Source organism: Schistocerca nitens, chromosome 2 (genome assembly GCF_023898315.1).
Source record: "Schistocerca nitens isolate TAMUIC-IGC-003100 chromosome 2, iqSchNite1.1, whole genome shotgun sequence".
Classification (NCBI taxonomy): Eukaryota; Metazoa; Arthropoda; class Insecta; order Orthoptera; family Acrididae; genus Schistocerca; species Schistocerca nitens.
The window spans coordinates 480,358,184-480,370,295 of record NC_064615.1 but is presented as its reverse complement, the minus strand read 5'-3'; the positions used below and the strand labels follow the sequence as shown (position 1 = coordinate 480,370,295).

Genomic DNA, 12,112 nt, shown 5'->3' with positions numbered 1-12,112 from the left:
TTCCTTGGCTGTGGCCATTACAAACCCGCCAGCTGGCCCGCCTCCTCACCGCTTCAGATACATGGACTTCATATCTCAGTTCACCACTGATGTCAGACACATATATGGTGCTGACAATATAGTTGCTGATTTCCTTTCACGAATCGACGCCGTTCATTTGCTGTTAGACCTCTCTAAACTGCCTAACCTCCAACCCGCCAACGAGGACATGCAAAACCTGATTTCAGACTATACCTCTTCACTACACTTCATCCGCACCACCTTCCCTGGAATTTCTGGTGAGATCTGGTGCAACGACAGTACGGGCACATTACCTCCCCTCATCCCAAACATGCTCTGTCGAGCTGTCTTCCAACGCATTGCATAATTTAGCCCACCCCGGTTTTCATGCATCCGCCCACCTCGTAGCGGAGCGCTTTGTGTGGAGAAATATCAACAACGACTGCCAGCAATGGGCACGCTCCTGCATCGCGTGCCAACGCTGCAAAGTACCAAAGTACACCAGCACACTTCACCCCCCCCCCCCCCTGGGTGCCTTTTCGATCCTGCCTGGGTGTTTCCAGCATATTCATAAAGACATTGTCGCCCCAGCCCCCCGCCCACTTACGGTTTTCGTTATGTTCTCTAGTCTATTGACCGAGGCTGTCCCCCTCCCCAATATCACGGCAGAAACTGTTGTTTGAGTCATGGGTATCGCATTTCGGATGTCCAGCTATCATCACCACTGACTAGGGCAGACAATTTGAGTTGGCCCTGTTCAACAAGATTTGTAACATTTGCGACATCTGGCGCATCCATACCACAGCATATCACCCGCAAAGTAATGGGCTAGTCGAGCGCTTGCACCGCACTTTCAAGGCGGCTTTTCGATGCCACGGCTCTATGGACGGAGGCCCTTCCCCTTGTGCTACTCGGCATTCGTGCAATCTATAAGGAAGACCTCAATGGCACAATAGCCGAGTTCGTATACAGCCAGAACATTGTTCTCCCTGGCGAACTTGTGAGCCCTTCCGCTTCTCTCCCTCAGTCTGACTTACCTTCCTTCGTGGACCGCGTCAGACCCCACTTCATCAACCTCCACATCCCTCCGTCCGCCAGCCATTCCTGCCCTAAGGTTCACGTCCCGCAGTCTCTGGACAATTGCGAGTACGTCATGCTCCGAGATGACACTGTTCGTGCTCCCCTCCAACCTCCATATACCGGCCCGTACCGAGTTCTCCGGCACTCAGCTAACACCTATGTCATCCAGATAAAAGATTCAGCTGTTACAATCTCTCTCAACAGACTCAAGCCTGCTCCTGTCGAGCCCGCTTCTACCCCCCTTCAGGCCACGACCACGCCACTCACTGTTGTGGCTCACGACGCTCCGACCACTCCCTCCACGTCGGACTTACACACTCGGTCAGGTGACTTGCAGCTCCAATCATTGAGCTCTTCTCCGACCTCGCCCTGTACTCTGGTCTCACGCACTCCGTCGAGTGACCACATGCTCCTCACGTCGAGCTTACCTACAATCACGCCCTCGCCGCCGGGTCCTTCGCTGGTCCCTTCGACCTCTCCCCCGTCGCCTGCTTCACCCTGTCAAGGTTTCTCACACCCCCCTATCTTGAACATGCCCTCGCTCGAGGTGTTTGTGCTGGACATAAACCATGACGTCTCTATAATACTAAGTGATGATACACTGGTCATCGTGTGTTTCCCTTCATCCGGTGCTCATGACACAACCTCCGCCACTCCCTGCCACAGGGTGAAATGTGTTCCCCTCTCGCCCGATGTCGACCTGGACATGTTTCGTGTGTTCGCCACACCCTCCGGAGACATCGTCGTCGTCGCTCCATTCCACCCGCAAACCGCGGGCCCACCTGTCACCGCACGACCAGCACCACGCCCGGCGAGCTTCAACGACTTCCAGGTTCGGTGGCTGAATCTTCCTTCGCAACATCTACTGACACAGCTCCCCGACGATGCTGTCGAGCTGACCGTGGTCTGGCTCCCGCGGACCACCCCTGCCGACGCCAGTCACCCCCCCCCCCCTGGCCTCTCAAGAGTACTCCGTACTGCGGGTGGGGGCTATGTGGCGGCGATGAGGTCGACACCAGAATCGATCTGAGTATCTTCTTTGAACTAAGCTAAACATTATCTTTGTGCAGTGCCGCCATGTTAGTGCTGTGTAAGCCTTGCTTGTGTAAAGAGGTGAATAAATGAACTACAGTAAAACGGGAGTGCTGTTTGGTGAAACCGACCCGAACTTCCTCCTCAGCTTTAATCAAGGTGCCTACAGTGAATTATGCGTCAGTTCTTCATAGTGATCATAGTATATGTTTACGGCATTTTATTCAATACAATCAAGTTTTCAAATTTATGAGTTTTCTCTGAGCAAATGCAACTCAGTGGCTTAGTTTCACAAATGTGGCAGTCATGTCTGCTGCCAAAGCAGTAGCTACAAGAGCCACACTGTGTTGACACTACACAGCCAACACAACTAGTTGGCAGCACATCATGCATCAGGAGGATGTCATCAGCGCTGTCCCACCATGAATCAGCTGACAACTACTCTTCCAGAAGCATGTTGTCCGCAGTGAAGATGTGTATGGCAGTTTTAGGACTGAAAGAACAGTGTGTTATTGTACAGACTACCCTTTTAGGTAGGCTGGAGAAGATAGCAAAATGCTCAAAACCATACACCTCAGGAACATCAACAGTGGGCACAAAACCTCATATCATTAGTGATAATAGACGAAGTCAAACAGGGAAACATGAAATGGTGATATTTATCAAACTTAAAACAGGGGGGAAACCACCAAGAAAGTCAGAAAAAAAAGATGTTCTCAACAGTAAGAGATCCACAGAAAGAGAAACTAAGTATACATCATTCAACTAAGAATATTTTAATATTAGACGTTCCCACCATGGAAGACGGCAAAAAATTAATTAAAAAGAATCAGAAACTGAAGACATAAATACTCTGTGACAAACAAAGAAGATAAAATCACTGGTCAGTTTGTGTGATGGTCTTATCAAGATATATAATGAGGAGTTCATGGTGAACATATATGAGCAAAATCTTAATAGAGAAATGAACTGTGATAATTTTGGTAAGGAATTCACTGTCAAATAAAAATAAAAGGAAACTGTCCTCAAAGAAAAGTCATGGTACATGGGGCATAAGTATCTCCAGGTATGAGGAAAAGACTGATAAGAGAGCGAAGAAAGCTATACATAATGTTCTCTGCAGTATCTGTTTAAGATTACTTGTCACTAACTAGATGCCTCAACTGAATTTGCTTAAGACACATCTACAAGTTCCATAATTTAGATGCGAGCAATTGTGGGCAATGTAGGGAACATTAAGTCAGTATTTCTAACTAATGAATAAACTACATGGGGTGTGTTCTGAAAAATAATGCCTCCATTTCTCTATCTGAGAATACTCAGAGTTTTTAATATAAAAAAAACATTATTAACATTCTACATCTTCATTCTTCATGTCAACATACTTCCAGCTCTCTGCCACAGGAGGGCTCAGAACTGGTGGTGTGTAACTTAACTATGTAGGTGTGTGAGAGACATTGCGCTGTAATCGAGTTTCAAATTCAAAGAGTTCATCCGTACGTGGAGCATCTTCTCCTTCAGCATGAAATGCCAGACCATACATGAGCACCGTGTGACATCTGCAACAATCCACTGTCTTCACTTAACTGTCATCAAACATCCTCTATACAGTCCCGGCTTGGCCCCATCCGATTTTCATCCGCTTCCAAAACTTAAAGAACATCTTTGAGGACTTGACTTTGACAGTGATGAAGTGGTGCAAGCAGAGGTGAGGTTGTGGTTCCCACAAAGTCAAACATTCTACAGTGATGGTACCAACAAACTGGTCTCTCATTGGGACGACGTGACTATGTTCAGAAATAAATATGTAAACATGATGAATAAAGGTAGAGAATCATAATACAGTTTGTTTTATTTAAAAAGCTTCAAGAATTTTTACATAGAATATCTGAGGCATCAGTTTTCAGCATGCCCTCATATACAAAGAAATTACTCTCCTTACATCCATCTCATCAAAATAATTAAGGGACAGAGTGGGCACTGAAAAACTTTAAATGCTTAACAAGAGTGTGATGTTTGCCATTTAAATCTAGACAAACAGCACTGCTACAATATCTTCCCCCACAGCCAATGATAAATAGCTGAAATGTGAAGTGAAAAGTGCTGAGATATTTAACGAGTCATGGAATGTATATCGGAAAGACAAATGAAAGACAGAAGAATGTCCATAGGAGGGGGAGTGTTCATTGCAGTTGATGAAAGTAATGTCTCTATTGAGGTCGAAGTTGAGTGTGACGGTGAAGTTATGTGGTTGCATATAACAGGAGTAGGTGAAATCAAGTTAATTGTTGGATGTTTTTACTGGCCATCCGATCCCAATGTGAAAGTTCTAGAGTCATTCAAAGAAAGTCTACTGTCAGTGATGCACAAATATCCAGAACATGCAATACTAGTTGGAGGTGACTTTAACCTACTGAATGTAGACTGGATATCTATGGATTCATTGCAGAGAGTACAGATAGACAGTTGTGATAGTACTTCTGAATACATTTTCTGAAAACTGTCTTGAGCAACTAGTTTGGCAGGCCACATACAATGAAAATATCTTAGACCTTGTAGCTACGAATAGGCTTGACTTTACAGACAACGTCAGCACAGAAATGAGGATTAGTGATCATGATGCCATTATAAAACTATGGCTACGAAAGTTAATAAATCAGTCAAGAGGGCTAGGAGAGTTTCTTCTAGAAAGAGCAGATAAGCAGCTGTTATCATCTCAATAAGACAGTGAATTGAATCATTTAGTCCCAGTAAGGGCACTGTTACACCATCATATTTCTTTGTCAAATCTTGCCTTTGGTCAAAGAAATATGATCAAATCTAGAGGCTCACCATAGATTTGATCATAAAAGTCATTTGTCTTCTGTTCACTGTTTTTAATAACCTTGTAGGCTGCAGGTGACTTCACATCCACTACCACAGCTACAGCCATCCACCTCTACATCTGGAAAATCCAGGCAGCTTTTCAGCAAGCCGGAATTGAAGAGATGGTCACACTCTAAAATAAAAAAATAAAGTCTTCACTCTCCATTTTAATTTCCCTACTTCTGAACTCTGGATGCCACAAGTTAAAAAGCACTTCATCTGTTTCCTGCTTTTTATTAATTTTGTAGTTGCTGGAACACCAATTCTATTAACTAAATTTTTCCAGAATAAAAATAGTTCTTATTGCCCACACGGAGTGCTACACATTTATTTACCTTCATATATTCTCCCTTGAGTGTTTTACAAATTGCTTCACATGTTTCTGCAATTATTTTGTTCATGTGCAATGTGGTATTCGAGTGCTACTACAGTAGCTCTCTCCTGTATCAAGAAATCATGTCACAATGAGCATGTCTTTCTTTGTCAAAGAAATACGATATTGTAATACTGGCCTAAGATAGGAGCAGAGGAATTAGAGGCAAAGTTTAAGCAGATTGTAAATCGTGGTCTGGAAAGTTATCTGCCTATAAGTGGATTAAGGATGGAAAAGGCCCAACATGGCTTAATAGTTAAATCTGAAAAATGCTGAGGAAGCAGAGGCTGTTGCACTCTCAGTTCAACGAGAAGCACAAACAACAAGAAGCGAAGGCTACTGGAGATTCATGCATCTGTGAAAAGATCTATGCGTAAAGCGTACAACAGCTACCACTATGATACCTTAGTGAAACATCTGGCCAAGAACATGAGAAAATTCTGACCCTACACAGAATCACGAGGCAGATCTAAAGCTTCCATCCAGTCCCTCATTGACCAGCCTGACGTGGCAGTTAAAGATAGCAAACTGAAAGCCGAAGTTTTAAATTTCGTGTTCAAGAAATCCTTCACGCAGTAGAATCGTACAAATATATCATCATTTGACCATCGGACAGACACTGATATGGACAACATAGTAATAAGCAGCCCTGGTGCAGAGAAACAACTGAAAGATTTGAAAGCAATGAATCACCAGGTCCGGATGGAACTCCAATTACGAAGAGTACTCTGTGGCACCGGCCACTTACCTAGCTTGCATTTATTGAGAATCTCTTGCCTAGCATGAAGTCCCTAGTGGCTGTAAAAAGTGCAGGTAACTCTTGTATGTAAGAAGGGTAAAAGAATGGACCCACAAAATTACAGCCAATATCCCTAACTTCAGTTTGCTGTAGAACCCTTTAACATATTCTCAGTTCGAATACAATAAATTTTCTTGAGACCGAGACCCTTTCATCCATGAATCAGCACGGTTTCAGAAGGCATCGCTTGTGCAAAATTCAGCTTGCTGTTTTGGCACATGATATATTGCAAAGAGCAAAAGGAAGAGTCCATATTTATAATTTCCAGAAAGTGCTGATGCAGTGCCCCACTGCAGGCCGTTAATGAAAAGTATGAGCATATGGAATAGGTTCTCAGATATGTGAGTGGCTCAAAGACTTTTCAAGTTACAGAACCCAGCATATCGTCCTCAACGGTAAGTCATTATCAGAGACGAGGGTATTGTCATGAGTCACCCAGGGAAGTGTCATAGAACCACTGTTGTTCTCTATATTCGTAAATGATTTGGCGGACAGGGTGTGCAGCAATCTGAGGTTGTTTGCTGATGATGCTGTAGTGTATGGTGCGTGTCGAAGTTGAGTGACTGTAGGAGGATACAAGATGACTTAGACAAAATTTCTAGTTGGTGCGATGAATGGTAGCTAGCTCTAAATGTGGAAAAATGCAAGTTAATGTGGATGATTAGGAAAAACAAAGCTGTAATTTTTTGGATACAGGATTATTACTGTCCTGCTTGACACTGGCATGTTGTTTAAATAGCTGGGAATAACACTGCAAAGCAATATGAGCATGTGAGAATTGTGGCTGGGAAGGCAAATGGTTAATTTCAGTTTATTGGGAGAATTTTAGGAAAGTGTGGTTCCTCTATTAAGGGGACTGCATATGGGACACTGGTGTGACCTATTCTTGAGTACGTCTCAAATGTTTGGGATCCGTATCAGACTGGATTAAAGGATGACATCAAAGCAATTCAGAGGTGGGCTGCTAGATTTGTAACTGTTTAGGTTCGAACAACATGTACGTGATACAGAGATGCTTCATGAATGAAACTAGGATTCCCTGGAGGGAAGGCGACATTCTTTTCGAGGAAGACTATGGAGAATGTTTAGAGAACTGGGATTTGAAGCTGACTCCCAAACGATTCTACTGCTGCCAACACACATTGTGCGTACACACCACGAAGATAAGATACAAGAAATTAGGACTCATATGGAGGCATACAGACAGTCGTTTTTCCTCGTTCTATTCATGAGTGGAACTGGAAAGGAAATGACTAGTAATGGTACAGGGTACCCTCCGCCATGCGCCATACGATGGCTTGCAGAGTATGAATGTAAATGTAAGTGTAGAAACATAGATGGCTATCAGCTCTAAAACAGAAAATGGAGTTTCATTCCAGGAGCTTAAGACACGAGGGACAACCCTTAGCAATTTTATGATAGTTGTAAATGAAATGTTCCATTTGTTTGGACTAACGGAATTGTATAATCTGTAATGTAGCACTGAGACCTCTAGTGTGTGTGGGAAATCCCAAAATGAGATTTAATTTTTTCCCAATTCCAAAATTAGTATGTGGAATTCAGTTGAAAGCAATGTATCAATCAACTGGCCTAGTGAAACATAATGAAGTAATTAGTTAAATGTGCAAAAGAAGAGAGGAAGATTTGATTTGGGACCAGTTTACGCTCAGTTTGTGGCTTTTGACAATAACAGTTTCTTTTCATACCCATCGCTAATCATACAGCCATGAATTGCACAGCTGAATGTAACCCACAGTGCTGCAGAAGTTGCAAAAGCGAAAATACAATGTGATCTGTCTGCAGGAGCCATATTCAGTGCAAGGATGAACCCCTTACACAACTGTAACACGTCAAATGATAACAGGAAGTAGAAGTACAGTGGGATCACTAATAATTCCCAACAGGAGGTTAAAGATCACAAAAATCACTCAGATGTGTGATTAACATACCAATGTTTTAGAAATTATCACTGTGAATACACACCGATTTCTTGTTAGACTGTACTAACATTATAATGAGATAACATCAACCAATTATGAAAAATTAAATCACTTAAGTCAAGTGTTCTATGCTGAGCCTACTGTAATCAGCACATACACCAGTAGTAATTCTGTGTTGTAACAGTGGAACACCAGAGGAATGATCAGGGAAGGAAATATACATTTTATGCAATTAATTAGATGAAAAATGAGCATATACTGAGATATATGAAAGATATAATGAGCATTTGGTAACTTATGGTGCTCCTCATTCTTTAGAAGAATGTGGGATCTGGGCTGCCCAATAATGTTGTACTACTGCTTATTGGGTTATTCTAAAGACTGGGAGGAGATGCTACCAAAGATAAGGCAGAGGGATGTCTCAAGGATTGTGAATGTGGTTCTGAATCTAGGATGCTAACTTAGAACCACTGCTGAAAGGTTACAAAATAGGTAAGAACTGACAAGAGCTATAACATACTCACCACATTTCTTGTTACTTTTAGTGCATGCTAGCAGTTAAGATTCAATAGAAAATAATTGTGATAAATGCCCTGAAATAATACATCAATGCACAAAATGTGTGATTCCTGGTAGCAAAACAAAATCAAAGTATATGGAGCTTACAGGAAGACCGATGTCCGTAAATCAGACACTATTTAAGTGGGCACCTGAATGAACAGACATTCTAAGTCCACATAAAATGTGAAACAAGATGAAGCTATTGTATCATGGATAAGTTTATTCATGTGGGACAAAGGAAGTCTTGTATGCCTCTCAACTTAATTACGTTCAGTGCACTTCACCTAAGGTATGTAAGCCCTTTGGAATTACTCCTAAAAGAGTTGTCATATACTGGTTCCAGAAAACAGTGCAGAAAGGTACAATAAATTCTCAGGGAACTAGAAATAAAGAATTTAATATTTGCAGGATGGTAGCAGTGGTCTAATTCCAAGAGTAAAGTATAGGTTTGTTTCTCATGTAGCAAGAACTTTTAATCAACATGCTTCATGCCAAGTAGGGGTCTGACCCAAAACCTCTCTGTATGTAATAACAAGCTGTCACTATACCAAAATGGGCACACAACATTATATTCTATGGAAATTAACACAGTCATAGCGGCAGGTTTTCAGATGCAACAACACTAAGACATAATAATAGTAGAAGAAGACTTTGGAACTCATCTTCTAGCCAATGCAGTATTAGAAAAAATGAGGTATAACTGTAGTTGACATTTAGCACAGCAAGGATGAGGAAGGCCAACAGCCAAGCCCAAGAAATGAGAAAGAAGCTCAACAACTCTATGGTCACCTGTTCTCAGAATAAGGGTTATGTTGTCCAATTTGAGAAACAATACTGTCACCTACGCCCAATTATATATTTGAGGTAAGAGTAGGTCATACATTAAATGAACTCTATAGCTGGGTGGAGGGAGGGGAAGGTTGAACTTGATGTTTAGTATAATTCAACACAGCAACAAATCAATTAGACAACAATACTTCAAACAAACAGGGAACAGAAATTTTATTGGACACTAAATTAACGTATAATATTTAAAAGTATTGATAGAACTCCATACTTATGCATGCAGACTAGGCATCGCGTTCTAGAGGATTTATAATTTATTTATTTTTAACTCATATGTCAGACTCACATCACTGAAATGCTGTCATTACTGGTTTCAACTGATTACCAAGGCATATGATCTTTTTAAAAAGAAAGAAAAAGGTTGGGACCATCAAATACCAGAAAAATAAATATTGCATATCAAACTAACTATGGGAGGTAGTATGTTATATTGTCCACATAAAATAACTGCTCAGCTAATCAGAACACAAGCCAACAATGAGGGAAACACCTGTAACCATGCTAATTACAGCAAAGATACTTTTGTGTAATCACTGATGCATTTGCTCATCCACTGTGGTAAGTGGATTAGTGCTGTCGCCACATAACTTTGATACATTACTATTGTACCTATATAAATCACATATAGTAACACGTCAACCATTACCAGCCCAGGATCTTGCTGTCTGCTTCATAAGTCTCTTCCCATTCGCAACTCACTGATAAAGTCACTGTTTCTAATTCTTCGACACAATAATTTTTGTTCCATTACCTGACTAGCTAAAGTTACATAATACACAGATCAACATAACTCTGTCTTCAATCAGTGCTATATGACAGAAAACAGTAGTCAATACTCCCAGCCTGCATAACCTTAGACTCCAGATGTTTTCTGGAGATTAAGATGTCTGCTGCTAGTGGACTATAAACTGTCAATATTACTAGTTTGTGTGTTTCCATACGCACTACTATGTCACAGTAGACTTGTTTAACGCAAAGGTTAGTAACTTGAAGGGCCTGAGACTTAATATATATATATAAGCATTCCGGGTACTAAAACATTGGCTTGTATCTATCAAGACTTATTTCTTTCATGTCAGGGAACTTTATTGTGTCATAGTACAACACATCTGACGCACATATAGGAATCTGAAACACGAAATCTGTTGCCTCTTACATAGGAAACTGTTTTCATTAACAAATAAAGGCTAAAAAGAAACCTAAATAATAAAATGGTAACATTTACAACGAACTTAAAAACAGGCATATGGGTATTATGTGTGACAAACTGTAGATGAATTTTAGTTTCATATTAAGTAGCTACTGAACAAGATATGCCACACAAAAGAAGGCCAAAAGGCTGACAGCAAATAAGTTCAAATGTGCTAGGCAATCTATGTATATAAATGCGAGTAACTAGTTGATATTCAAATTGATACGCCACAACACACATGAAACTGCTCCACTGTTCAAGATTCCTTTTAAAAAATGCTACAAATATTGTAGGTTGAACTGGGGCACAGTAATGAAGCTGAACTCACTTCTTTAAATGTTACTATTCACTGTTACTGACATTACATACAAAAGTATTTACACATACCCAAAATATTTTTAAGAGCGTTGATTCTCCCTTCGACTCTGTAATATCTTGAGTGAAATACATTGAGTTTAGACCTTCTTTTGCCATGTAAAGATAAAACAAACAACGCGGCGTTCATTGGCACAGGATTACGGTTTAATGCCATCATTTTTTAAATGCCTCAGAAATTATTACGAATTTCTGTAAAGATAGTAACTATACACCTTTCACATAACGAAATTCGCATGCACCGAACACGGTTCCCTAAAATCTTGGAAAGAGTCTCTGCGTTGTCTCTAACTGTCATAACAACAACCGGAGACCGAAACACAAACAACGCTTCGCATTTCCTCGATTGTTTACTGTTTACGATTCTACAAGGTGAGAGAGAACAAACTTCCTTGGGGAGAATCAAACTCAAAGATACTCTAGGAAACATTCGAACATTGTTGCCATGGCGGTAAGAATAGACCATGATTGTTGCGAACGGTTAAACACATCGTTGCAGTCATGCGACATTGCAGATTTTTGCTCAAAATTGTTGTAGAACATATGCAGAATGTTAAATAAAATGCAAAAATTAGTGACTAGTAGTATTAGTAACAGTAATACGAAATCTTATACTTTAGACCGTTAATAATCGCAGTGTAGAGTTGTGGTAATAGTCGTAGTTGTAGCTCAGTTTAACATTAGTGTCAGACTGTAGTAGTAATCTTTGTGGCAATAATATATAACGCTCAGGAAATTGAAAAGTTCATGCTATGGGCATTTACACCATGGACGATCACAGGCAGGATTAGCAGACGTATTTCTCGTTCTATTCATCAGAAAGTCCATCGTCTCCCTCAGCTGTTACAGCACTATATAAATTTGCTGTTATTGAATTTAGTATCCTCTCGTCCCCTCGGTAGTTCGGAAATGTTCTGACCACCCACATTCTGTGACAAGCTGAGCCGAAAAAATGAGCTCATTTATAGTATATAATGGCAGCCTATTTCTAATCTTGGTTTTTATTAATCCCCCTTTAGAAGTAACTCTTTTACCAGAAGCGTTGGTGT

The 12,112-nt window shown here is 41.0% G+C and overlaps 1 protein-coding gene across 2 annotated transcripts in view; it reads right to left on the bottom strand.

The window, feature by feature from the left end:
• LOC126236407 (transcription termination factor 5, mitochondrial) overlaps positions 1-11,702 on the bottom strand; it is a 45,541-nt gene extending 33,839 nt beyond the window's left edge. Inside the window, exon 1 of one of the 2 annotated variants that reach the window (XM_049945700.1) lies at positions 11,686-11,702. Coding sequence is in view for 1 of the 2 variants with exons in the window: in XM_049945699.1 (XP_049801656.1) it covers positions 11,076-11,223 (148 nt within the window). In the remaining variant the exon portion in view is untranslated. Of the gene's footprint in view, positions 1-11,075; positions 11,446-11,685 lie in introns of those variants that run through there. The other variant, XM_049945699.1, reaches the window with a different exon arrangement.
• Between the last annotated feature and the right edge of the window lie 410 nt (positions 11,703-12,112).